The following is a 27,989-nucleotide window of genomic DNA, read 5'->3' as shown; positions in this document are numbered from 1 at the left end:
ATTGTGTTTTTTGACCACAACTGAACCCGAACTATAACCACATGCTTGGTATCGAACCGTAATAAGAAAGGTTACCTTGATGATTTCAACCCCAACCACATTATTTGCTTAACTGTAACATCATAAAACAGATATATTTTTTAACGTTGATTTGTAACATCTTAACTCAACTCAACTTGAAATTTTCCATTACCTGTTTACATCAAAAGCAGCTTTCTGCAGTTATTTTTGTGTATAGATGTTGCTGCAAATATTTGGACATTAGCTCAAATACAGGCTGAATGCAAATCAGTGATGTATAAGGTGAAGAGGAGTGGTCCTAAAAGTAAGCCTTGGGGAACTCCATCAATACAACAAAGCGTATGTCACACCATATCTTTGAACCTTGCACTCTTTTTTCTGTTTTCAGGTAGGATTTGAAGAAGAAAAAAATCAATTTTGCCATTGCTGGGATTAACAGTGTCGACATGGCTTTTTTAAAGCCAAGAAAAATGATACAGACCGCTCCCTCTTATCAAGTTTGGCTGTAAAAGAGAGAATCTGATCCTCATGGGTTTTCTGCATGACTCCTCAGTTGCACTACTACACATTTTTCTGCTACCTTTGAAAGTACAGGAAGAAAAACTCCAGGTCTGTAGAATGATTCATGCAGGCTGAATCACCTGCTTTAAGGATAGGTGTGCATTAATTAAGCATGGGATAAGAATATGACTCTTTGAGCCTCTCTAGGAACACGGTGTCCATTCCAGACACATCTGAGGCTGTGCTGCGAGCTCAGGAGGAACATTCTGGATAACATATTATTTTGAATCGGGGGGCTTCTTCACCCAAGGGTCCGTTTAGGTTTATTCATGATGGACTTTAAGGTCCACCTTTAAGTGTCCCAATCAGTTTTTAAGGTGTTTCTAGGCTGCTGTTGTATTGACCTTAGCTCCACTAATCACATCAATAAAATGTTTAGCTTTGGCTCTTCTAGTTTCTGAAGTGACGTTCCTGAAACCCATAAAACCTGTGCCAGCTTTTACTGCTGCTTTAAGAGCACTAGCCCTTTCTTTCTTTCATTTATTATATATATATCATATTGTTGCTTTTAATGGTCTGACTGAATAGATATTTTCCTGTACATCAGCCCCTTGTGAGTACTGTGGCCAGTTTGTTTAATTCCTTTTTCAAAATAAGGTATACCACCTGGGTATTACCAAATGGTGTTATTCGTTATAGTAAAATTTAACTGCTGCTTTGTGAGATATTAAACTTTCTTACATGAAGGAGTCGTCAGCCATGCGGGGCCAGGCCACGTAGCAGAGGGTCCTGCGGGGCAGAGTCCGGATGGTGGAGAAGTAGCAGAGAGGGAAGGCCAGAACCACAGCCAGACTCCAGATGCACACGATGACTCCTGTGGTTGCTTTCGCCGACAGACGAGGCTTCAGGGGGTGGATGATGGCCATGTACCTGCAGGTCAGAGGTGAGTGGGTTAAAAATAAATTGTTATTAAAGCCTCAAAAACATTTTTAATTACGGATTAATTTATTGATTTTGTCCTTATGTAACCAGGGAGTCTGTTGAAATTACTTTACAAGAGACTTCCATGTTCAACATGTACAGATGCATCTCAAAAAATTTTAATATCGTGGAAAAGTTAATTAATTTCAGTAATTCAATTCAAAAAGTAAAACTCATTTATTATACAGATTCATGACACATAAAGTGGAATATTAAAAGCCTTTATTTATTTTTATATTGATGATTATGGCTTAAACCCCAAATTCAGTATCTCAGAAAATTAGCATATTGTGAAAAAGTTCAATATTGTAGACTCACGGTGTCACACTCTAATCAGCTAATTATCTCAAAACACCTGCAAAGGTTTCCTGAGCCTTTGAAAACTCTCTCAGTCTGGTTCAGTAGGCTACACAATCATGGGGAAGACTGCTGACCTGACAGTTGTCCAGAAGACAGTCACTGACACCCTCAAGCCACAAAAGGTCATTGCTAAAGAAGCTGGCTGTTCACAGTTTGCTGTATCCAGGCATATTCATAGAAAGTTAAGTGGAAGGAAAAAGTGTGGTAGATTCATGAATGTGGGGGAGCTTCACAAGGAGTGGACTGAGGCTGGAGTCAGTGCATCAAGAGCCACCACACACAGACGTATCCAGGACATGGGCTACAATCGTCGCATTCCTCGTGTCAAGCCACTCCTGAACCAGAGACAACGTCAGAAGCGACTTACCTGGGCTAAGGAGAAAGAGAACTGGATTGTTGGTCAGTGGTCCAAAGTCCTCTTTTCAGATGAAAGTAAGTTTTGGTAGGTCCCAGAGTCTGGAGGAAGAGTGGAGAGGCACAGAATCCAAGTTGCTTGAAGTCCAGTGTGAAGTTTCCACAGTCAGTGATGATTTGAGGGGCCATGTCAACTGCCGGTGTTGCTCCACTGTGTTTTATTTAAGACCATAGTCAATGCAGCCATCTACCAGAACATTTTAGAGCACTTCATGCTTCCTTCTGCTGACAAGCTTTATGGAGATGTTGATTTCATTTTCCAGCAGGACTTGGCACCTGCCCACACTGCCAAAAGTACCAGTACCTGGTTTAGTGACCATGGTATCACTGTGCTTGATTAGCCAGCAAACTCCCCTGACCTGAACCCCATAGAGAATCTATGGGATGTTGTCAAGAGGAAGATGAAAGACACCAGACCCAACGATGTAGATGAGCTGAAGGCCCTGGAGCCCAACCTGGGCTTCCATAAGACCTCAGCATTGCCACAGACTGATCGCCTCCATGCCACGCCGCATTGATGCATTAATTCATGCAAAAGGAGCCCCGACCAAGTATTGAGTTCATAATGAACATACTTTTCAGAAGGCGGACATTTCTTTATTAAAAATCATTTTTTTAATTGGTCTTAAGTCATATTCTAATTTTGGATTTTCATCAGCTCTAAGCCATAATCATCAATATTAAATAATATAAGAGTTTCACATTTTGAATTGAATTACTGAAATGAATTAACTTTTCCACGATATTCATATTTTTTTAGATGCACCTATACACCTTATGGCAGGGACGGTTTCCCCAAACATTTCACTTATTCATCTTATGACATTGCAGTGAATATTTCATCAGAGCTATTCATAAAAAGTGAAAGGTAAGTTAGCCTTATTAGATTTATCTTTGGAGGCGCTGCTGTATGGGATTAAGTCTGAATTTTAGAGGCTCTAAACTAAACTCACTTTTACATCAAAACTTTTTACTTCCTGCTGTAATTATTCAAATTCATTTTCTGCAAGACAGCCGGAAAGAGTTCCATTATACTGCAGTGTTTGACTTTCAGGGAACTGATGGATGATTCACTTCAAAAAGCTAGCTGTGATGAGCTTCAGTTTGAACAGTGTGGACAAACACTCCCAAGTTGCAGGAGATTAACCTTCTGAACATCAGGATGCTACATGAGTTTCAATCGCTTGTAACAAAGGCTTCGAGTCTCTAATTCAATCCTCATAAGATGGCAAAGAATGGGTCCTGTCCTGTCACCTCAGTGTCTGAAACTCTCTGAGGAACAACAACAAAGATGCTCCGTCTGTTCACCAGTAATTGCTCGGCATTTATTCTGAGTGTCTCGCCAGCCCTCGTGGACGGCCGTGTGTGAAAGGCTTGTTAGATGTTCAATCAGGTTTGTGCCACAGCAGTCTGGAGTTATTTGTGATCTCATGACCTCGTACAAGGCTGGCTGACCTGACAGACTTGTAACCACTGAACAATAAGCATGATGCAACAGGATAAGATTAACAGGATTACACATCAAACAACGTTCACAGAGGCGTCAGCATCAAGTGGACATGATCACAGCAACAAAATTAATAAATCATTGCATGTTTCTTTGTTCAACCTTGAAGTCTGTCGTGCCTCAAGCTGCAAAAAGTTTTCTTTTTTTACAACGGATGAGACTTCAAAGCAGGATAATCCAAACATTATGTGGATGATTGAATTTGAAGTGTTGGCTTAATGTCCTCAGAGAACAGGAGTGTGTTTAATGTCTCAGCCTATTCATGCCATTATAAAGTAGAAAAACTTAAAGGGTGAGTTTTTTATAATCACAGAACTCTTACAGCAACATCACAACCTCAAGGGTGATATTGCTTTTATACAACAGTTCTTCAAGCGGCCACTAGTCGTAAACACCACTTAACTGAAACTGGACTGTTGTTGCCAAGCAACCCAAACATTCTCCTGCACTCTGTGTCTACAGATTACCACAGATCAGCTGTTTTTTATGTACATGTATGTTTTGATTTATCATCAAGAAGTGAGATAAGAGTCAGCTGTGTGATTCAGAGGTACCAGCTTGATTAATGTAGACTAAAGCTGTGTCCCAATCCAGGGCCTGCAGACGAACTGAAATGAGACAGTCTGGTCTACGGAGCATTTCCTGTTCCTGTCACCAGCTGTTCCCGCCCTTACCCTTGCGTCATCAAACGCCGCTCCTGTCGCTTAGCAACAGGTAGCTATTGGGCTATCTAGCCAGCATAACTAACTTAGCGTTAAGTAAGTTAACCTATTGTTTTAACGATCATTTGTTTCAAGGGCCCTTTCGCTTTCTTAAACATGTGTATGGCTAGCTATTCGATTGAGTTGAAACCAAAATCTTTTACATTTTAAAGTGTATTCCTCTGCCGTTTAAAAGTCCGCCATTTGGTTTGAATTGTTGCGCAATGCATCTCGGGATATGGAGGGCCGCGAAGGATGCACCAGATGGATCCTTTGCGGCCGGGGAAACGGAGGACGTATTTGTCGGCTGCATCTGAAGGAGACTTTGAATTGGGACAGCCTTCGACGCATACAGTGACACAATCTGCCTTCAAATACGGCCTTCGAATTTCAGCCCCTGGATTGAGACACAGACAAACACGCTCTGCTGTAATGTTAATTAACAGTATTCAGGCGGAGTGATACAGAGTGAAAAGTCCCATTGATGTTGTTCTCTATATCGCCACTCATGGAATGCCTCTTGCCCAATCAGATTACTTGGTCCGAATTAACTATTGTGTAAAGATTCTGCACACGTCACTTTCAACAGTTCTGCCTGTTCAGGAGTTCAAATGATAACTGTCAACAGCAAAGCAGATGAATTATCCAGAGTAACTGCAACGTTATCCCTGGAGACACTCTGATGTTACTGATTTTTGAAGAAGGAATTTTTAAATGCTTTTGGCACAAAAGCACGACTTCATTAACCTTCCTCTTATAGAGCTAGACACATTGATCTCAGAGAGGGACATCTCAAAAACTGGGCTTTAAATTAAATTGGAAAACAGCACTTGTTATTCTCCTTTGTCCACTCCTTCAGCTCCTCCTGCACACAACATTAGAATTTATATACATCACTTACTGAATTCCTCACATCCACAGCTTCAATTCTATAAAATAAAGGATGTGAGAAATGGAAAAAAGGCTCCAGCCTTGTTATCATAAAAAGCTTTCAAGGCTCTGCCAGTTACCTTTCACACAGCGACCTGAGTTTATTTAGCTGCAGCGCCTGAGGAAACACGCCTGGCAGCACAGGGAGCGAGCAGGAAGGACAAATTCACAGATGATCACGAACTGTGGCCTCGTGCCATTTCAAGACATCAGAGCGGAGACAGCAGCACACTGGGGTTAGGGAAAGCATGACCGGAGGTTGCATCTACATCGCGTAGGTCACGCCGATGTTCTCTTTCTCAGTACACAGTTGACAGAATTGAACGGACACTGCAGACCAAAAATACAAATGCATGGAAGTGGCCGGAGAGGAGATTGAAGAAAAGAGCAGGGCCTCAGGAAATGCAGTGCTCCCTTTGTGTGGCAAGGAGAAGCGCTGGAGGAGAAAAACACCTCGCACAGTATCACAACACTCTCTGACGCTTGTGCGCTAGCTGTGTGTGCGTGCTGCGTCTGCAGGCTCTCTGTTTTCATTATGTTCGGCCTGTGAGTGACTTCCCTCATCAGTCTAATCCCTTTATTCCAACATGATGACATTGGACGGTCCACTGATCAGTATCAAAGCCCGGCTGATGGAGAGGACTGCATCACCACATTACTGGAAACCACACGAGCAGGGCAGGAGACAGAAGGAAAGGAACAAAGACAGAAACTGGTACGAAGGAGCAAAGAAAATAATGTGATCGCATGTGGCAGAAAACAAGAGTCATAAGAGCGTAAAGGCAACGAGAGGGGGGTCTTTCTGGGGTGTTGGCACACACATAATCAGTCACCAGCTTCTATCTCTATTTCATTAGCAGTGAAATGTAAAAATAGATGTGGGAGGGGGCCGCGGTGTGTGTGAAATGGCAGTCACCCTGCTGCGACACCGCCTTTCCTGTATAACAACATATATAATAACAAGTAATTACCCACTCCTCCACTGGGATCTGGATTTAATGTGCACGTGAATCAGCAAGGAGCGACAGAAGTCTGATGAGATAATGTGGGGACAAAGCCCATGCAAGAGCGTCTATAGAATTTAAATGAAACTCATGGGGACTGCATATAATTATTTATTTTTTTAACCACAAATTTAACTTTTCCACTTCTATGTCTAAAAAATTATGAGTGAAGTTGACAGGATTCTTTTAGTTTTGGCGTGTATTGCTTTAATTAGTCGTGTTTTATTGCTTCTTTGGTGGTTGAGATGCGTTTAAGGTACCGGCATTTTTATGGAATTTCTGCCTTAGACTTTATTGGGGGTTTTTTCCCCAATACACAAACAAACAGGGTGTTCATTTTTCCCCTACACAGACAAGAATTGCGTAAATAGACGCTCACAAGAAGTATCCAAAAGGAAAGTTAATTATTAGGCATTTAATAAAAGAGAACACACATGGAAGTGATCACCTGTAGAAAGGGAAGGCTGAGGGAAAGATTAAGCATTCGTTAAACATAGTTCTTGCAGCATTTCATAAGCCCACCTGTCCACAGCAATCGCAGTCATGGAGTAGATGCTCGCAAACACCGACGTTACCGGGAAGAAGTTGTGGAATTTGCAGTACGCCTCCCCGAAGTACCACTCCCCGTGGGCAGCGTAAATAAAGTTTATCAAAGTATTAAACGCGGCCATTGACGCGTCCGAAAACGCCAAGTTTAGGAGAAAGTAGTTCGTCACAGTCCTCATGCGCTTGTGTGCGAGAATGATCCATATCACGATGAGGTTTCCGAACACCGCCACCGCCAGCACCACGCTGTAGGCTACGGACCAGAGAGCCACGCGCCACGGCGGCTGCACAAACTGGTTGGTGTAGTTCGCCGTCATGTTGGATCCGTTATGTGGAGCTGCCATCCTCTTCTTCTTTTTCTCCAGAATATGTGAAAGCTTTGGTTGATTCAAGAGTCTGCTTTACTTACTGAGGAGCAAGGCTAGAATACTGGGAGAGGATGTGCGTATGTGCACCATAGCGCGCGACTTAAACACATCACCATAAATGAAAGAGAGGCATTTAAAAAAAAAAAAGATTCCTACAGTGTCGTCTTCAAAACACTCCACACTTTTAATCAAATATAAAAACGGATAAAAACGCGCCAAAACTGTACGTGTAACAAGTCTCCTCAGTGCCTGTTGAATGTGGGTGTGAGCGTACAGCCTCTCCTCTCAGGCAGGGCTCTGTAAGCACTCTGTGACGCGCGAGTGGCACAAATAGTGGAAAAAAGATTGATGGATAGTTGTGGCTGCTGTTTTACACTGCATTGATAACAGCTGGGTCAGGCTGTGTTTGTACACGATTGATAATCAGTCAGCATTGTGTGTCTTTATCTTCTGGAAGATCTTCTGTCATCAGCGAAGGAGCCACAAACAGGATATTGAAATGTTGTGTACAATGGCACACCTTTTCAGCCCTTAGCTGTGGTGTCAGCAGAGTTCACTGCCCTCTCCTTCTGTTCAGTTTTCCATCAAATACATTTTGTGTGACTCACAATGATACGGTGGATTGACTGCTGTCTCACTGCTTCTGTTTTGGTGGTCAGAAATCACCCTCACAGTGCAGAATGAGAGAATACAAATGTGCAGTGCTGCGACTCTCCCCTTTCCTGTCACATCAGCATTCACAGCTATCAGGCTGAAGTCCCCTGCAGTCATCCAGCTGTTCACTTCGGATAAACCTCCTTCATTCGCGCACACAGCCTTCAGTGTTACAGTAACCTCTACTTGGATACAGTTACATCTTTCTCATGGCTGATTAAATCCAGTCAATCCAGCAGAGCTCTCCAACAGAGGAATATTTCCTCCTCACAGGTCCCAGGAATCGTTCAGTTCCTTAAAATATCACATTATGATTTGATCTGGGTGTTTAGGAAGGCTCCTGCTCTCCTGTGAAATCCCATCCAAACTTGCAGTAGTTTTTATCAGCACTTGAAGAGAAAAAGGAGCTGAGCTGAATACTGAATCAGCATACTGTTATACTGCATATGTAAGACTGTATTTATATTTGCGAGAGCAGTCACAGGACATTTGCACTTTCAGCTGCACACTGCAGATGACTGCAGACACTGCTGTCTGATTTAGGTCTTCTCGTGGTGTCGTGCATATGCATGAAACTGTGGCACAGCAGCACAGCTATGTTGTTCCATTTCACACTTCATGAAATGCATCTGAAGTTATCTACAGAGAAGCTGCAAAAGTGCACAGATCATGAAAACCATCCACTACTTTCTAATCTTAAATACTGCAGTCATGCTGCTCTCTAATGCATCCTACAGCGAAGGTGCATTTGAGTAATGGAGACGGCTGCGTGCCGCAGGAACAAAACCTAAATTACCCGTAATTAAGAAATCAGTGGATCGTTAGTGGATGTTGTAACGATGACGGATGATGCAGAGATTTAAAAGAGAAGATTTTACATGTTAGCTCGAAATCAGCCATCGTAAATCTAACGAGTTTTTAGTTCTGCTTTGCGATCGTGCAAAGAACTGCTGATTGATATTCATGAGATATCTCCTTGAGGATATGTAAATACTGCCTTAAGTATCATGATGGAGACTGGTTTTAATAATAAAAGAGTGTTGGAAGAAATAAAAAAAAAACACAGCTTACATATTCTCTGTCATATTAATTCATGGATATTCATAGAAATTTGAATATGATATCAGGGAGAGGTCAGCCTGAGGAGTCATCTGTGGCAGTCCACTTGTGTGAACTCTAATCAAAACCTTATTTTCCCTAAGATGGAAAAAGTCCAAAAGGTGAAATTAGGCAATTAGAGACAAAAGTTACAAACAGTATGAGGTTTATACAGAAATAATCACACAAGGCGCTGACCTCATGTCATCTCTGTGGCTGTCACGTGAGTCTCTGATCACTGTCACCAAGCCCGAGGGGACGCTCCGGTTGGCTGCTGTGTAATCTGACCTTTGTTAAAGAGCAGAGGAAGTCTAGTGTTATAATTGAAAGGATGCAAACAGCTTAACATTTATGGATGAACCGGTTAACAGTTAGATCCACCTGTATGGTAAATGTAGTTTGCAGAACTAAAAGTATGTGGCAAAAAGAACGAATCCTGTTATTTCCCGCTTTTGATAACAGGATTATGAGGAATAAGAGCACGATGTTAATGATCTCTCTTCTTCTTTATGTTTGTACATCCAGATCCTTTGTAGTTCCCGAGCACTCGGGTTCCCTTTAGTGGCTCTGCAGACTCACACTGTAGATCAATGTGATGCTTTATAAAAGCAGCAACCACAGTGTCTGCCGTGCAAGTGGGTTTTAGTATTAAGATGTGTCCTGATGGAAATATTAAGTTTATCTCCCCCTGAAAAAGTGCTGCTGTTATTGCTGGAGCTTGACAGAAACACACTGTGGACATCCTGATGATGAGGGGAGTGTAAAAAAAGCTGCCATTAAGCTGACGGGAAGGTTTATATTAATGTATTTGCAGCTTTTCTGTTGTTAGGATGACAATTCTCTGAATTTGATTTATGAAAAATGCTGTTAGAAATGTGAATTCAAAGCAAACAAAAAAGGAAGAATTTAAAAAATTCTCCAGCATACTTTTTCCTTTATTTGACAGATAGTAGACAGGCTGGAAACATTCAGAAATTTTAGTAATTTAAAGCTGAGAATGTACAAATTTTGACGCACGATTTTATCCCTTTCTGGCAGACAGGAAACAATGAAAGTCCCGCACTATAACTGATGCATCCGAACACACACGGCTAAAAGAACGCCCCTAAAATGAGCGCTTTGAAAGCCAGAAACATGATAATGATTCAAGTTCACTCTACAATAACATGACACAAAAACACTCTTGAGGCCTCATAAGGCATGTGGTGGATGTCATTAAAACAGCACATGATGGAGAGTCATAGCTGTCAAAGAACACAGCAACAACGGCTTCCATGCGATGCATACATTCAGTCCAGTCTTGACCCCTCTTCGTTCCGACTGGCAGCTTAATGAGGCGCCGTGTGCTCGTGCTCTGCCATTGTTATGTGCCTTTTGCATGGCTGAGACATGATTGTCGTTTGGTAATTGCATTCCTTGGAAGGCGATGTCATTTTTGCACGTCTTTCCTCTCATATTTCTGGTGAAAATATCAGGGCAGCGGGAACGTACAGGTTCAGCTGCAGCCTTGTCGTCAGCTCTTTTCACAGCTGCCTCGGTGGTGTGTCAGGACTCGTTCGGACTTGTTCCGATCAATTCAACATGTAACCAGGGAGAGCAATTTAGAGCATTACACCTGAATTATGTTGATAAATTAAACCTTACCTGAACCATGCACTGCTGAACATTAGGTCCTGAAGATGAATATCATGTGGAAGCTTTATTTTAAACTCATTTTTGTGTGCAGAGAAAATGTGGCTATTGACCACCAACAGTCTGTCTGTCACACATGAATCAATCAAAGGTTATCAGGGGGCGTGTTTGTGCTACTAAAACATTATTGACACAAATTCAGCGTGTTGCCAATATGGCTTCACCGAATACAATCAGCGTTAAAGTGTTTCACATGCAAATGGATGGTTCTGTCACTCTACATACACCTCCTGCATGTAGAAGCAGGATAAGAGAGGAGGCTATAACTGTCTGAAAGCTGCACAACATTTATCTCCTCTCTCAAGGAGGAAGCACTCTGGCTCCCGTCAGTGTTGCTAGTAGTAATGACAAGTTGTGATATAAAGGTTTGCATATAAGTGCTTCTCTTTCATTCTTTAATGCATGGTTTCTACTGTACATTCACACTGACACAAATCACTGTGCAGAGACATGTGTCTGTTCCCCTTATTCAACAGCAGCCTTTAATGACCTACTAGACCTGCAGGGCTGGGCCCAGTATTGGCAGTTTCTGTCAATACAGCGCCATTGAATGAGTAACAGGAGTGGAGCTATGAGCTTTTATGTAGGCTACTGGTCAGTGCTCTTTGTTTGACCGACCAGTAGGACCATATGTCCCTTATCTTAATGAAGTTGGCAGATAGAGTGTTCTAAAATATCCGTATATGAAGTGGCCCAAAGGAAACGCGAGGCTAATACTTTATTTGAGCGATTATTGTGTACAGAACGACTATTATTTGTTTATATGGATTAAATCAGTCCCTCCAGAATGTTGAGGACATTTTCTGTGATTGTTGTGGCTGAAAATGTCTGATTTCACTACAACTTTTTTGGAATGCAAGTTGGCTTTTGTTTGTTTTCTGTTTAGCACATCACACATCCACTATGGTAAAGCCATCTATTGGCTGAGTGAGCTGTTTGTCCTCTGTCATCACTTCTGGTTGTGACAAGTCGGCAAATGAAATGTTTAAAAACTGAATGACACTTAAAGGAGAAGTTCGGTATTTCTAAACCTGGGCCCTATTTGTACAAATGTTTGTGTCGAAATGACTCATGGGAACAAAAACTTTTGGAAACGGTCCAGTAGGTAGTCTCCGCTGTGGCTGCAATGGGTGCAACATAATCCAGGGGCAACCGCGCCCGATCAAAGTGCATCCACTAAAAGTGTTTGTTTTTGCCACTGACAGGCTCAGATTGTTACTGCAGGTGTCCGACAACATTAAGGAAATGATGCTTACAAAGATCGTCCAGAAACAGTGACATTTCTAGGTTAAGAAATTAGATGCATGTAAATATGTTAGGTCTACTTACTTGATAGATGGTTGCCCGTTAGGTCCATATGGTCTTGGCCGCCTCCTCCAGTTAATTTTGGGCACATGAATGTCTTCAGCACAGTCTGCTGATCAGAGGGGGGGATATATTTGAAATATATTCCAGCTGGCAGTCAGCTACATAAACAAATCCTCTCTTCAACTCTCCCACTGTCCTGTTCAGGTAACATCTCACCACCCACAGGATTTCAGAGCGAGACTTCTCCTTGAGTCTTCTGTTTCTGGCTACACCAAAAGGATCTTACTCTTTTGGAAAATCTTCTTAAGGATCATTTCCGTAATGTTGTGGGACACCTGGAGTAACAATCAGCTGTCTGCTTCACAGCAAAAACTTACTGAACATCAAAGAAGTGAGTTTGGTGGTGTAAATGTCTTCACGCATGCAGGGAAATTTGCCGAAAAATTGCAGCAATTGGTTGAATTTGCGGGAAATTCGTGGGAATGCAACATCTCAGCTGCCTAGAGGGACTGATTAATATAAAGCTAAATCATTTTCAGATGATAGCTGGTGGCTTCCAGGATTGTATTACGGCTGATACGTTCCCCCTCTTTGCTCTCAACATGGTCAGTTTTCCTTAATACAAACACAGCATACTGACACTCGGACTAAAGACAGAAATCAGTAGGCTTTGAACACCAAAAATGTTGCCCACCTACAGATCCTGCATTTATACACAAAATCTGTTTATACAGATTAGAGGGTGTTCAGCTTTAATGCGTTCAAGACAAAGATTAAAAGTGCCTGACTGACAGCATTTCTTAGGCGGATTTGAATATCTTAAACTAAAGTTCTTAAACAGTTTGCACCTTGTATAATATTATTCATTGTCTTTTAAAATGTGATTATGTTTTGGCTGTCTAGGACATCGTTCTGTCTTGTCTGCTTTAAAAAAAATGTTATATGTTAATGGGATTGGGGCAGAGACCCATAGACAGTACTGTCGCTTTGCGTCCAGCTGGAAACATATGTGTACTGAATAAAATGTTCCAGACCTGCTGATATAGTTAAGTACCTCTAATTAACTTAATCAGATGTTTGTGTTATTTGCATTATGACCTTTCATTTGATGTCTTTCTTTGTAAGTGAAATAGCGGCTTACACAGCTTTATGGCTTGGCTACATGTCGTTAACTGCGGATAGACCTTTTACGCTTCCTCTGATGTTTGTCGTAATTATTCTGTTCAATACAGAAAACACCCTCCGGCTTTGAATCCCGCTGGGACATCTCCTCTGGGAAATCAGCCTTACAGCAGCAATTTCCCCAGGATAAATGACATGCGCTCCATCAGTTCACCGTGCCGGCTCGCCACGACACTTTCATTGGCTATCACAATTGAGTTCATGACATTAAAGTGTATGCGGCATTAATATTCACACAGTGTAGACCGTTCCAGATAAAAGCAAAGGAATCTGAGAGATCAGACCTGGTGATGGAAAATAAGCAACCTGTTGCACATACAGTATTTAAACATTCAGTGCATTTTAAAGTACATGTGAAAGTAATACCCTTTCCCACCTAAAATTAGCGTGTTGACGCAGGTTTTTCAGACCCGGGAAGACCCACTTATAGATGTCGATTGTCTCTTTTCCCATTGCCAGTGGAGTATACTCCTTACGGTCTCTTTTCTGCCGCGTCGCCGTCTTACAGAAACAGGGTTAGTTAACAGTGAAGATGTTACGGTGGTTAAAACATTAAGTTGAAACATCTCCGGTCTCCTTTGGGATAAACATGAATTATCTTTTAATGAGGAGTATCTGTTGGTTGTGCAGTGTGACGATGTGTCCGCCTCCGGTAGATTAGTGTCTATTTACACGGCCAAATGCACGATTACAGTTTCTAATGTTCATTTAAAAACAAACGTGTGGACTGAAACTCCGTCTATTCTCTCTGCTCTCCGCTTTGTGATGGGCCCATAGCCGGGCCGCTGATAAAGCAGTGGAGGACAGTATATACCGTGGTAGTAAAACTGTTGATAAGCTAACGCCACTGGTAAAGCTAATTTAACGCTAACTCTTGATAAAGCTAATGCCCAGCTTCATTAAACCGTAGCAAGTTTCTGTCCGTCACGTTGTGTTTAAATTAACATGTAATCGTGTGTTTGTCCGTCAGAACGGACACTCATCTGTCGCTAATTAGCTGAAATTCGGTCGGACAGCCTCTGGAGTGTAACATAACGTTATAGAGTTTTTGAATATTTCATTCCATTAGTCAGAGACAGACGAAAGTGAATCTTTTATTTATTCACAACAGAAACTGCATCCCCAATGTCTTTTTTATTGTCGTGGCCTCGTCTGTACTTTCCTTTTACATGTGAAATTATTCAGTAAACCAACAAGATATTAACTGATTTACATAATTGATATATTAACATTGTACAAGAAAACAAGATATAATATTTTTTGTGTTTTTAATATAACGCTAATATTAAAATTTAGCTTTTTTTCTTTTTATCCGATTAATAATCGATGAATCGTCGACAGATTAATCAATTATCGAAATAGTTGTTAGTTGCAGCCCTAATCTATTAATCATTCAGTCTGTGTATCAAACTCGGCGCCGACAAATTTGGAACGATGTTCGAGCACCGAATTTGTAGCTGAGAAGACAAGGAGTCGCAGAAGTAACCGACAGTGCATAGCATCTCGCCGGAAAGGGGGCGGAGATCAGCGTGTTGAGATGGGTTTTGTGTTCCCATCAATGCGGATGAGAGCTGAGGGGATGATTAATTGATCCGGGTCTGAATGCCGATAGTAGCCTTTCCCTTTGAGCAAAAAAGCCGGGTGTTGGCGGGTTTTTTCACCAGTGGGAAAGCTGCTTTAGTATTGTGATATTATGTACAACAAACATTTACATTACATATTCATGAAACAAAAACATGACAATAATGGCAACAAAGACACTTCTGGGACACCTGAGAAAACTCCACCCACTGATGAAGTCACTAAAGAAATAAAGATTTATTTTTTATTTTAATTAAGGAAAAGTTCTGTTTAAACAACATGGAAGTATTACGTCAAAGTGTAGATACTGAAGTAATCTGTAAACTGTTTTAATGAAAATGTATCTGATCTGTTATCCACCCATAAAGACGGCTCAGTATCTACATATTGGGGTGCCAGCATCGTCAGACTTGAGGTTATGGCCCTGCAGTTAGACAGTCTTCTTTTTTACTTGCTAACATTTTCATGAGGGCTGCATGATGGTGCAGTGGTTAGCACCGTCGCCTCACAGCTCAAAGGTTCCTGGTTCAAATCCCAGTTCACCTTTCTGTGTGGAGTTTGCATGTTCTCCCAGTGCGTGCGTAGGATCCCTCCGGGTACTCTGGCTTTCTCCCACAGTCCAAAGACATGCTTGTTCATTGGTGGCTCTAAATTGCTCGTAGGTGTGGGTGTGAAAGGTTATCTGTCTCTATGTGTCAGCCCTGTGATTGACTGGTGATCAGTCAAGGGTGTACCCCACTTCTCGACAGCTGGGATCAGCTTCAGCGACCCTGAACAGGATAAGCGTTATAGAAAATGGATGAACATCAGGCTGAAACAATTTTTATATTTATGGATGGAGAAGAATCGAACAACAAGGCAGATAATTCCTTTATTGCTAAATGGCAACCACCTGCAGTTGAGTAACAAACCATCTGCTGTGATTGTCTCCTCCTGAATTAACACATTGTTGCACATCCTTCCCGAGTGTACCACCCTGACAATTGTAAATCAGACAAAGTGGCAGAACAGGCAAGGTGACGCACGCAGCTCCTCTAAGAATGGCAACAAATCATCAACATCTTTCTCATTCAGCCGCACCAGTTATCACAAATTGCTTTCTTTTCTTCTTGGTGCGACTTTTATCAGTGGCTTGTTTAAAGCATTAGAGCTTTGAATGTGACTGTGTGCTGGTGCCGCACAGTCGAACACAAAAGATGATCAATAGGCGTATGCTCAGCTACTCTCACGCTGTTAATCAGAGTCAGAGTAAATTTATTTTGGTCCCAGATGTCTGGCTTTCAGCTTAAGCTGTTCAGCTCTGGTTACGGGTGAAGTGTAGCAGTGATGTATGAACATGTAAAGTACTGAAGAGTGAGAAGGATTTGTGAGCTTATTGTGGGTGAAATAGATGTTTCAAATCAAACATGTGCAGTGATGCCATACACTCTCTCTTTCTCTCACACACACACACACTTGAATGGAAAACTTGTAAATGACGCATGATTCTCTTTCCAATTTTTCTTCTGTCTCCAGCCATCTCACAACCTCTCAGATTTATTTTGTCCCACGCCGGAGGATGCCTAAATTCCAACGTTGGGATCATGTTCATCAGTCAAGTGTCACTAAACATGTAGATCGCCAACCCTCAGGGAGTCCTGAGATTTGGGTGCTTTTATCTCTTCAGGCCCTTTAAAATTCTATCAACAATCTGAGAGAGAAGCCTACTCTTTGATGTCAAATGATCTCACTGTCAAAACAGACTATAGTCGAGTCTTGACTTAAAAGCTATTGCTGTCCACTGCTCCAAATGATTAAACTTTTGTCCCTCCACTGGTTGAGCCCGAGTGGCAAACTCTGGGGGTGAAAAGATTAAGCCAACATGGAAGTTCCAAAAACTGCAGTTCCTCTAGAAGCCACTTGACGCTTGCTCCAAAATGAGTCAATCCTCAGACGGAGGAAAAAAAATGTACAGCAGAAATAATGTATGTAACAATAATAAATGTTTACACTCTAGTCCAAAAAATATTTTGGTCTCTTTAGCTAATTTCCCCAGTCCGCACTGAACCTGACTTCTTGGGTATCTACTTGGGTTTTGCCCGTCACCACTTTGAACTGGACCTTAGCACTGCACAGAAACTATCCCCTGCCTTTAGTATCAATTATTGGTTTATATAACCTTCTGTACAGGGAGTCCTTCAGTCCCAGAGCTTACATGGTGAATGTTAAATGGACTGCACTTATATACCGCTTTTCTAGGCTTGCAACCACTCAAAGCTGCTTTTACACTACATGTCACATTCACACACGCATTCACACACGCATCTACCACTGAGCCACTTAATCGTCCTTACATGTATTGTTGTAACTACTTCTGCAGAGCTACTGTGTGCCATGTGATTACTGTTAATCACGCTATTAACTATAATATCATGTACACCAGTGTAACATGTATGTTGGTAATAAGGGTTTATAAATATAAATGACTCATGCATATCTTGAAAAAACACAAAACATAGGTGAACTGAAGCCAACATTTTATTTTAAGTAAATGACCATCGTCGTAATTAGCAATTTCTGTCCATTGAATTGATGTCTTTGAGTTCTTTATAAAACCTAGACAGTGGGAGTACCTTTTGAAGACCGGTTCATGTTCTTTTTTTCGCTTGCCTTTTTAAAGGAAATGAGTCATTGAAGAAGCAGGTCCAGTCGGAAAGAAATCTTCTAATGTGGCAAATTAGAAAAGTGCTTTGTGTTTTACAAAACAATGGGTTTATTTTTTCTCTTCCTCTGTGGTTCCCTCGTCTGTTTTTTCCTCAGGTTTTGCCTCTTCAGCCGTTCCTCCTTCATCCTTTGTTGCCTCACCTTTTTCCTTATCCTTCTTTTTCTCCCCATCTCCATCCCCCTCTTCCAATTTTTCATCTTCCTTCTCCTCCTTTTTCACCTCTCCTTCCTCCTCATCCTCGTCCTCTACCTCCTCTCCTGTCAGGTGCTCCAGATCGGCGATGCGATGTTTGAGAGCCTTGTCAGTGTTCTTGTAATTTCCCATGATCTTCCTCAGCTTGGTCTGCATCAGCTCCATTGAGCCGTACAATTTGTTAACCTTCTCCTCCAGCTCTTTGACCTCGGGCATGATATTAGCTGGGTCCAAGTCGATCAGACCATCTTTCATCAGGATCTGCCGGCCTTTGTCCTCCAGCATGCCTTTGGCATCTGGATACTCTGTCAGGGACTCCATCAGGTCATCCTTGGAAAGACAGAAGAGGTCTGAGTATCCGATGCTGCGGATGTTGGCTGTTCGCCGGTTGCCTGCTTTGCTGCCTTTAATATTAAGGATACTGATCTCACCAAAGTAGCTGCCACTTCCGAGCACAACAAACTGTGTGACACCATCATCAGCAACAACCGCAAGCTTTCCATCTTTAATGATATACATCTCCCGGCCGATATCGCCCTTTTTGCAGATATAGTCTCCGGGGCTGAACACCTGAGGACGAAGCTTGAGCACCAGCTCGATCAGCAGACCCGCCTCACAGTCTGCAAAAATACGAACTTTCTTCAGGGTCTCCATGTGGACTTGGATGGCAATTTCAGCCTTCAGCTTGTCTGGTAGATACCTCAGCACCTCTCTCTCATCCTGTGCTTTGCCATTGTTCCACAGATAGTCAAACCACTTGATGACTCGCAACTCGAGTTCCTTGCTGACTTTTCGGACCTATAAAGGAAAGAATAACACAAATGTTTAGTGATATAATACATCAACTGAGAAGTAGGGGCATTTTGTCATAGATTTGTAACCAAGAGGCTACATCCACTTATACACGGTTATAAGATCTACCTGCATGTACTGCTTGATGTTGTCAATCCGGGACTGAAACTGAGCTTGGGCAGCGTTCATATTAGAGATCATGGTGGCGATGTTTCCTACAATGGTGGCAAAGATCAAGACCCCAACTAAAAAGTCCATCACATGGAAGAAGAATTCTGAGTCCAGGGCTGGTGGTGGAGTTTCTCCGATGGTCGTCAGAGTCAGTGTGGACCAGTAGAGGCTGAATGCATACTTCCTCATAGGCTGCCCATACTCCGGCTCCTCAGGATCATCCACAGCCGGGTAAACCCAGTCATCCGCACCAAAACCAATGGATTTGGAGAAAGAGAAGTAGAAGCAAGCATTCCAGTGGATTATAATGAGGATGTACATGATCAAGTTTGAGATACGGAAGATGTTGGGGTAGTTGGTTTTAGTTTCCGTCCTCGTGAAGAACTCCAGCAGGCGGCCGATCCTGAGCAGCCTGTTGATGCGGATCTCTGGGTAGTCGAGGCCGAAGTACAAATAGAGGATGTCGGTGGGCAGCACGGAGACGGCATCGAGACGAAACTGGAAGCTGTTCACGTAGCGATCCTTCAGCAGCTTCTTATCTTTCACCATCAAGCCTTGCTCGAGGTAACCTGCATTCAAAGAGGTGGAAGCTTTATAGACACAATATGTAGAGGATGAAAGTAAGAGGTCCAGAGAAAAGTGGGAATGAAAGTGTTCCATATTACTGCTTGAATTACCCCTTGACGACACACACAGAAGGTCAATGTTCAACTTCCGATCACTTCTCTAACATCCCTTAGAAACAGTTGGCTGCAAGAGGAGTGTCCACACTACAGTGCAGTAATGCAATTTAGTTTTTTGTGTTCAGAATTTAATCGGTTTTGTACAAAATTTCTCTCAAATGATAATCAGTCTTTATTCTTTCTTGATCAGTGTGCCTAAAAGTGCTTAATTACATCCATTGTGATTCAGGTTTCTTAAACAATGAAACATTAAGTCCAAGACATGTGAATACACTCTTACCTGCAATGTAGAAATGATCTGATTAAAATGCTCAGTGGTCACATTATTTCACATCAGACTTAAAGTAGCGGTGTGAACGATTTAGCGGCATCTAGAGGTGAGTTTGCAGATTGCAACTGATAACCGCACCCCCAGGAGGTGGTGGTGGGGGGGTGCGGTTGCTAAAAAACATTGGCCTGCTCTGGAGCCAGTGTTTGTTTGGTCCTTTCTGTGCTGCTGTAGAAAAGTGGCACACTCTGTGGGCAGGACCCTTTTGAACTCTCTCCAAGGGGGACGCTGGTTTAGCTCAGTCGGTAGATCAGGTGTCCCGTGTACAGAGGCTACAATCCTCCACCGATGGCAGGCTCCGACTCCCGCTCTGCTGATCATATGTGTGCATGTCTTCCCTTACTTTCTATTCCCTACATTTCCTGTCTGTCTTCGGCTATCGTATATATAAGAAAGGCAAAAGCAATAAAATAATCTCGATAAAAAAAATGAATTCACTCCAAGGTAAAAAGAAAAAAAAAATTCAGGTGATTATACACCAAAAAAACATACTTATGAATATTATATTATTATATTCAATTTCTGCCAATAACTTTATCAATATATTCCCCGATCTTCCACACAGGTCCTTTAATACAGCACTCACTACCCACATACAGACTTAAACAGTCCTTCCTTGCTTTAATCCTTCTTTCTATCCGTGCTGACTGTGAGAAAATTCCCTCCTAATGTGATTGCAGGGAAGCTGACGGGGGGCCAAACTCGCAGCTGCTGTTACTTTATGTGAGAAAATGCATTTTCAAGTTCAGTGGAAGCTAATTTGAGGCTTCAGCAGACTGAATTAGTCAAATGAAGAGGATATCTTCCAGAGTTAGGGTTTTCAGTGCAAGATGGAAACTTCCGGAAAAAATCCACTTGATTTGTGTTTAGACTCTGGAAGCCTTATATTGTGATATTTTCATGTGCAATATGAACAAGAGGAACTGCACATATCTTCATCCGTGTATATGTGGGCATGCTATAGTTTTCTTAGTTACAGATTGCAGGTTCAAGTTTCACCTGTTCTTGTCCTGAAAAACATGTCAGCCAGGTAGATCATGTCGGAGGTGTAGTCCAGAAGGACCCAGTAAAGGATGTAGTTGTGCTGCAGCTCCTCAAAGCAGGCCCTGTTTGCAGGAGAAGACATTCAGTAAGATCAATATGTGGAGCACATTCACCACTGTGTCATATCGCGCTTCTGCTGCAACAGATGCTTTGCAGCCTCATAGTCGCAACTAATTATGGAAAACATAGCATTCATTGATTCGCAGGGTTTCCAAGTTTAATCAGACTGAACAAGCTTTTAAACAAACAAAGGATATTTTTCTGTACAAAGTCGGCAGGAATCTTAGGGTATTGTTGGGAAAGGATTACATATTTTGGAGTCACCTGGCTATGATCATGGTCCAGTTGTACATGACTGGTAGTGTGATGAAGAACAGCCAGTTGTAATACAAACTCCCAGCAGGATTAATGACAAATAACTCTTTGGGCCTATTTGGGCAGAGAGAAAGAAACGGCAAATTAAATATCTGAAATGTGTTTGCATTCGCTCTGAAAGATGAACTTACTTTTCTTTCTCCTTTTCTTTCTCTTTCTCCTTTTCCTTCTCTTTCTCTTTCTCTTTTTCTTTTTCTTTCTCCTTTTCCTCCTTTTCCTTTTCCTCCTTCTCCTTCTCCTTCTCCTCCTTCTCCTTCTCCTCCTCCTTCTCCTCCTTCTCCTTCTCCTCCTTCTCCTCCTTCTCCTTCTTCCTGTAATGTGCATGGACGCATTGGAGAATACTGAGCACCAAACATTCCTTTAAAGCAACATTTACTAAAAGGTTTGTAATGCAGCATAATTACTCTTTCTTCCCCTTCTTTTTCCTCTTCTTCTTTTTCTCCCTGGAAAAGGACACATTTAGTCGGCCTTAATGTAATGACCGTCAGGAAACATCAAAGAGAAACTGCTACAGAAGGGCTTCACTTATCTTATCATGACTCCGTAAACACACTTACTCTTCACTGTTATTGCTGTTATTCATGTTGAGCAGATGAGGAGGCGCACTTCTGGGACAAACAGAGCATGTTACAAGACAAGTCTAAGTTATTTCTCACTGATGTATTGAAAGGTCAGTTTGAAGGGGCTTACAGGTCATCCTCGCTGAGCTCCTCACTGTGTGTGGAATGATGTGCTGCAGTGTGAGGAGGCACAGTGAGGAGGGGATGGGTGGCTGAAGTGGTCATTGCAGCAGATCTGCAGTTTACCCTGCGGAAATACATGATGACAGAAGAAGAAGACAGATTTAGATGTAACAGGAAGTCTCTGTGACCAACATGTAGAATGAAAACTATTAGTGGATTGAACTATAATGAGGCAACAGACTGAAACTTAGTCAGCAAGACCGAAATAAGTGATGTTGTTTAAGCAATTTCAAAAGTAAATTGCCAGAAAAAAACAGCATCTCGTGTGATGATTTGGTTGTTTTTCTGCTTCTGTTTGAACAGAACACGACATTAACACGTCACCTTGGTGTCTGGGGAAACTGTGAGGGAAGTTTTAAAGATTAGATCATTAGAAAATAATCTACAAAAGCAATTAAATATGAATATATAAAGTTTAAAAGTAGGGGTCACGTGCGCCAAAACTCCTCATGCAATGACACTAACAAAAATCTCCTTGCAATCAGACAACCGTCATCGAAAACGTGCATTAAATCATTAGTTAACATGTGATGTTATGTGGTTGCGATGCACAAAACAGAATATAAAATGATCAAATGTGTATATTTTGATTCGCTATTAACATCAGGCTGTAAATTTGCATACTAATCAGATGTACAATAATATTACAACTGCACAGTAGTGGGTGTGACATATTTAGCTGAGAGAAAAGAGCCAGACATCATACAAATGTATGTGATGTTAAATTGTGATCATGAAATCGCCACATTTGCAGCCTCAGTTAGCAGCAAAGAAGAAGTTTAATATGACATTCTGTCTCGTTGCACAAAAGAGATGACGCTGTAAGAATACTAATGATGCATAATCCATTCAGCTTCATTGAACTTACCTTCTACACTTGTTCATGTAAAGTGAAGTCCATCCTCTTTACATAATACGTTTTTTTTTTTCAATATCTGGACGCTGGCCACTCAAAGCAGCTGAAGATTTATTGTCTCAAACATTAGATGAAAAATATCAGCTTGACAAGAGCCACCTCCGAGCACCGAGTGAAACTAACTTGTGTCATTGAGTGTCAGTGACCCTGATAAGGATTTGTGGATTAGACTCGGCTGAGAAGAGGAGCGGCAAAGTCACTCATCCTTCTTATTTGACCGCTCTGCTGGGAGATGAGACACTTTAAAGTGAGTTTGGACAACCCTCAGTTAATCTGTGCGCAACACTGAAAATCATTTTGCTAACCGTGACAGGCTATAATTTTCCTGACCATTTGCGGAACATCAGTGGGATTTAGTCTGCTTGCACACAAACACACACACACTCTAAGATACACACATGTACACACACACGGCAGCTCCTGCTCAGTCAGCACTCTCAGCCATATCCAGCTCTGATCCTATTAAGTCGCGCCGGGTCTTACAGATTTCAGATCAGTGCGATCAGACTCCTGTTGTATGAATAAGGATCATGAGAGTGAAATTGAATCTGAACCTCAGTCAGTGTTGAGAGCCGCGTCCCATCATCATCCTCCTCCCCTGAGTACAGTCCGGACTTCCTGCGGTTCAGTGGCTCTCCCTGTTGGCCGATGTTGTGTTTGCACTTTTATGACAACTTTATTCCCAGCTCTTACATGACCTGAGGAGCTCCAGTGGAATAAAAATGATTCTTTATTTGATCATTTTGATAACAGAAGTATCATTTCTAAGGGCCTAATTTGTTATGAGAGGAGAGATTAACAAGGAGAGAAAGAAAAGGCAAAAAAAGATACCATGTCCTTTATTCGATTGTAAACATGGCTTATTGGGACACTAGAATATAATGGAGCCACCGTTAACAAGTAACACCTGCACTTTTCCTACTTTATCAAAATGCCTGCAGGCCTCTAAATCCTGAAGGATATACGTTTCTACCTTATGCGCACACTTATATATGGATTATGCAGCAAAAGGGCTAGTGGTTAGCGCTGTTGCCTCACAGTTAGAAGGTTCCTCGTTCGAATCATGGTTCAAACTAATTGGGCCTTTCTGTATGGAGTTTGCATGTTGTCCCCATGCATGCGTTGATCCCCTCCAGGTACTCCGGCTTCTTCCCACTGACATGCTCGTTAGGTTCATTGACGACTCTAAAATTGCCCGTTGCCCCGAGTGTGAGCGTGAAAGGTTGTCTGTCACTGTGTGTCAGCCCTGTGATTGACTGGCGTTCAGTCCAGGGTGTACACCACCTCCAGCCCCACGCGACCCTGAACAGGATGAGCGGCATAAATAATGGAAGGATGCATGCACAAATATGACTTATTGAACACAACTGCAAATAAAGACAGAAAGAAGTATACAAAGAAGATTTTTATTCGTCCAATTCCGGACTGATACACACTAGACTTGTTTACATTTGCATTGCATTCCATATAGCAGTAAAGATTTTTTTTTTCAAGTTCTCCATAAACTGTACAAAAGAAGTGGACGTAGCCAACGTGACTTCACCCGTTTGTTTGTGGGCTGACACTTTGCCCTTTTGCTCTCGCCATCCTGTTTTTGTTGGAGCCAAAAGTAGCCATATTTGTAGCCATAACAGGGTGACTACGCATTGCAACACCCCTATCCTGTGGTCCCTGTGGTAGAGACGTGTCAATCAAATGGTAGCTAGGCCCTAAAGCATACCACGCAACCAGTGGTGTCGCCCCCTGCTGACTATTAGAAATATGGCTGCTTTAAGGGACCTCTGCATTGACCGAAAGGCTACGTCCACTTCTTATACACAGTCTATGGTATTTTAACATGTTTTTTTCTTCAGTCTCTTGTCTATATGCCACAACCTTTCCATCCCTTTGTGCTGCAACTACATCACCTATTACAGTTTGGAGCTATTCTAGCTGCTAGCGAAGAGGCACTCAGGCTAATAAGAGTAAGATTACTACAGTGTAACAGGATCAGCTGCTACTGGGGCAGCTGGGGCATCAGCAGGGGCATCAGCAGCAGCAGCAGGGACATCAGCTGCAGCAGGGGCAGCGCCGTCAACAGCCACCTCTGGGGCTGCTGGGGCTGCTGGGGCTGCTGGTGCGACGTCAACAGGAACTATATCAACAGGAGGCACATCCACAGCAGCCGCATCGACTGCTGCAGCATCCACAGGGACGTCCACCACAGCTGGCTCCACAGCTGCTGCAGGCTCTGCTGCTGGCGCTGCTTCAACAACAGCTGGTTCAGCCTCTGCTGCCTCCACCTCCTCGGCCTCCTCTACTTCATCAGAGTTTAGGGGGGCAGCAGGAGCGGCAGCAGGAGCGGCAGCAGGTGCTGCAGCTTTAGGGGCAGGGTTACCATCCTGAGCAAAGAAGGGAAAGAAAATCAGAGTCAATGTGCACGCAGTTCAAATGTGTTTGGTTATCCACTGAACAAAATATCTGTTAACTAGTGACGGACAGAGTACATTATGTCTTTATTCTGGCTGGATTTTTAACAGAAAGATGGTTTGACCTGGTGACAAAGGTTTTTAAAGTGTCGACCGCAAGTTACCGGAGAAAGAATGGAGCAGCCGGCACTTTATATATTCAATGGACTACATGTCAGAATATGTCAGAGGGGCGCTGTTGTGGTTCCCTGAACCACTCACAGCGTATAGGTGAGTGTGGGAGTGGTTCAAATTAGCAACTGGGCCCCATTCAGACCGGCGAACATTGCGAAAGAGCGATGCAGAGTTGGCCTTCTTTCTGTTGGTAGGTGCCTCGAACTGGATAGGACAAGCTAACTGGCGGTTAGCATGCTAGCGCAAAAAAGGATGGCTGGATTTCATACAGCTGTCTCAGTTTCATGGTTTACTGGACACTTTAAAGAAAGTGACCTTGTGATACCTGTGCTGTTTTACTTCTAGTTAAATATAGTTGCTTTTGTCACCACTGGCGGGGACACCTCTTTCCTGCATATGTTCTGAGAAAACAAAAACACTGCAGGCCATTTTTTAAGGAGAGTCCCTGCTAAAGTTCAGTGCATGAGACGTGCACCTGTGTCCTGCCTTGTGTAAGTGTTATTTCTCTGCCTACACAGATAGCCTTCATATCTAATGAACTTTAATATCTATCATCACAGAGAGATCTACATTTCCTTTTTGTTTCTTAAGATTTCAGCTCACCTCTATCTCCTCCTCTGATGCGTCTCCGACAGCGATGGGAGCTGGAGGGGCGACATCAGCTGGCTGTGCCGGAGCAGCCTCCACCTGCATGAACACAACAGATTTAGCTTAAACAGCTCATTGAATAGTGACAGGGTAGATGGTGAAGTGCTGTATGTGTGCCTACCGCTGCTGCCCCAGCTGGATCAGCCTAAACAAATGAATAATTCAAGAGTAAGTAACACAAAAGTTGTGTTAAATGTTTAAAATATTCTTAAAACTTTGAAAGACGTGTTAGAGTCTACTAAGATACACTTACAGGAGCATCAGCAGCAGGAAGGAAGGGGTTTCCAACTACTCCCTGAAAAAATACAGATTGGTGGGTATAATTAATCATTAATGTCAAACTATCAATCAATGAGCGTATTATTATAATCTCTCTCTATTATCTCTTTTTTTTGTGTGGTAAAACTACAATGAACCCCGACTACCTGCTGCTGGTACAGCCTGTACATCTCCATCCACCTCAGGGCCTCATTAGCATGTGCCGCAACCTGCTGGAGAAATACCAGACATCTCCAGACATGAGCTGCAATTAAGGTAATTATCCTCTCTCTGTCAGACACATATCATACTGTACGTCTGATGACATGACGAAAACATGGTGTGACATGTAAGGGCAGACAGACACAAAACCCTCACAGAAAAGCAGATCTTACCTCGTTGCTATCGCTGTCGGGAACCTGCAAACCAAGCAAAAGAAATGAGGAAGCAGCCGTGCAGTTATGCAGTTATTTTTCCCTAAAGAGAAACCATGTTTAAAATTTTAACAGGGATCAGTTGGTAAATGGCAAATCATGTTTAGGAGAGACTTACAGGAGCAGCCAAGGTAGAGACCAGCAGGCACATCATGAACACTAAGAGCTTCATCATGACTGTTCCTAGAGAAAAACATGTAACATAACTTCTGTTAAATTAGAGGAAACATTCAGATTAAAAAAGATGAGACCAACAATATCATCAGGACTATGTCTCTAACACTTCCATGTAAAAAAACAATCTCACCTTTTTCCGTGGTGCAGAGAGAAACTGAACGTGTGTCCTCAGGGGTGGAAAGTAATCTACTTTATGGCTAGCATGGAAGCCATTTATATACTGGAACATCCTGCGACAGCCAATCACATCCAGTAAAACACGCAGAGCTATGTCTTTGAAGAAATCTCCTTAGATTTCAAAACAGAGAAACAGAGGCATGTAGGGTGAAGGCCCCTCTTATAGTTAATTACATACTGTGAAAGTATGCTTTGTACACATGGCCTGTTCTTTATTGCCTTACAACCAAACCGAGGGGAAAGAAATCAAGACTGGGCAACACCAAGTTTGACTTTAATCAATTATCAAGGATTGTACAGTAATGATTAAGTGTTTGTGTTTTAAGCAGTTCAAAGTGGTAATAGATAGTATTTATCTATGCTCTGATAGTGCCGAGTAGACCCTCAGACACAACAAGCTTTTCCTTTACACACACACCCGTGTGAAAGATGAGTTATACGGTACTCTTTCTTAACTTGTGTATTCATTTTATTAGTTTAGATGACAGCTTATCAGAGAAAATAGACATTATTTTAATGTGAAAACTAAATTAAACTGTAGTTACAGATTTGTATTTACATTTTGACATTATTAAAGCTCCCGTGAGGAACTTTAGGTTTGTGTTGATTTTAGCGCCCCCTGTGGACAAAGTGGTACCTCTTATCTCTTTGCTGATTTTCTCCTGTACATGTGTAAGTAGTGTTTAACTTTCTTTCAATATTTAAACGTATCTCTTGCTGTTAATCTTTGCTGTGTTAAATACAGAAAAAAGGCTGATTTGGCGGCGCAAAGTTTTCTGCCTTGTCTGACACCTACCCCCCCCCGGCAGTGGCTACAGGCAATAAAAATAACTACACAGATATAATAAATCTTGTCGCTGATGGTCTGGTTTGCCTCTGTAGCTCATAAAGAGGCATCAGTATTAATTTCAGTCTGT

The 27,989-nt window shown here is 42.2% G+C and overlaps 3 protein-coding genes across 3 annotated transcripts in view; all 3 read right to left on the bottom strand.

Moving 5' to 3' along the window:
- tacr3a (tachykinin receptor 3a) overlaps positions 1-7,312 on the bottom strand; it is a 30,250-nt gene extending 22,938 nt beyond the window's left edge. Inside the window, exons 1-2 of the mRNA XM_069665786.1 lie at positions 6,942-7,312; positions 1,264-1,452 (exon numbers count right to left, since the gene is read on the bottom strand). Of these exons, the coding sequence (XP_069521887.1) occupies positions 1,264-1,452; positions 6,942-7,309 (557 nt within the window). The 5' untranslated portion in view covers positions 7,310-7,312. The remainder of the gene's footprint in view (positions 1-1,263; positions 1,453-6,941) is intronic.
- Positions 7,313-17,600: 10,288 nt separating this feature from the next.
- cnga1a (cyclic nucleotide gated channel subunit alpha 1a) lies at positions 17,601-21,958 on the bottom strand. The gene is made up of 8 exons (XM_069665443.1): positions 21,828-21,958; positions 21,695-21,745; positions 21,542-21,580; positions 21,269-21,448; positions 21,087-21,191; positions 20,718-20,824; positions 18,666-19,276; positions 17,601-18,542 (listed from the first exon to the last, which is right to left on the bottom strand). The coding sequence occupies exons 1-8, from the start codon at positions 21,956-21,958 to the stop codon at positions 17,601-17,603; spliced, it is 2,166 nt and encodes a 721-aa protein (XP_069521544.1).
- A 2,101-nt stretch (positions 21,959-24,059) lies between these two features.
- Positions 24,060-26,890, bottom strand: enam (enamelin). Its single transcript, XM_069665442.1, has 7 exons — positions 26,837-26,890; positions 26,680-26,703; positions 26,452-26,517; positions 26,280-26,321; positions 25,982-26,065; positions 24,797-25,177; positions 24,060-24,098 (listed from the first exon to the last, which is right to left on the bottom strand). Exons 1-7 carry the CDS (start codon positions 26,888-26,890, stop codon positions 24,060-24,062), a joined length of 690 nt encoding a protein of 229 aa, XP_069521543.1.
- Between the last annotated feature and the right edge of the window lie 1,099 nt (positions 26,891-27,989).

This window comes from Semicossyphus pulcher, unplaced genomic scaffold (assembly GCF_022749685.1).
Source record: "Semicossyphus pulcher isolate SPU_LCO1_2020_fin unplaced genomic scaffold, fSemPul1.0.p SCAF_17, whole genome shotgun sequence".
NCBI classification, from domain to species: domain Eukaryota; kingdom Metazoa; phylum Chordata; class Actinopteri; order Labriformes; family Labridae; genus Semicossyphus; species Semicossyphus pulcher.
Note: the sequence above shows the minus strand (reverse complement) of the source record. Positions and strands in the feature narration are given on the sequence as shown.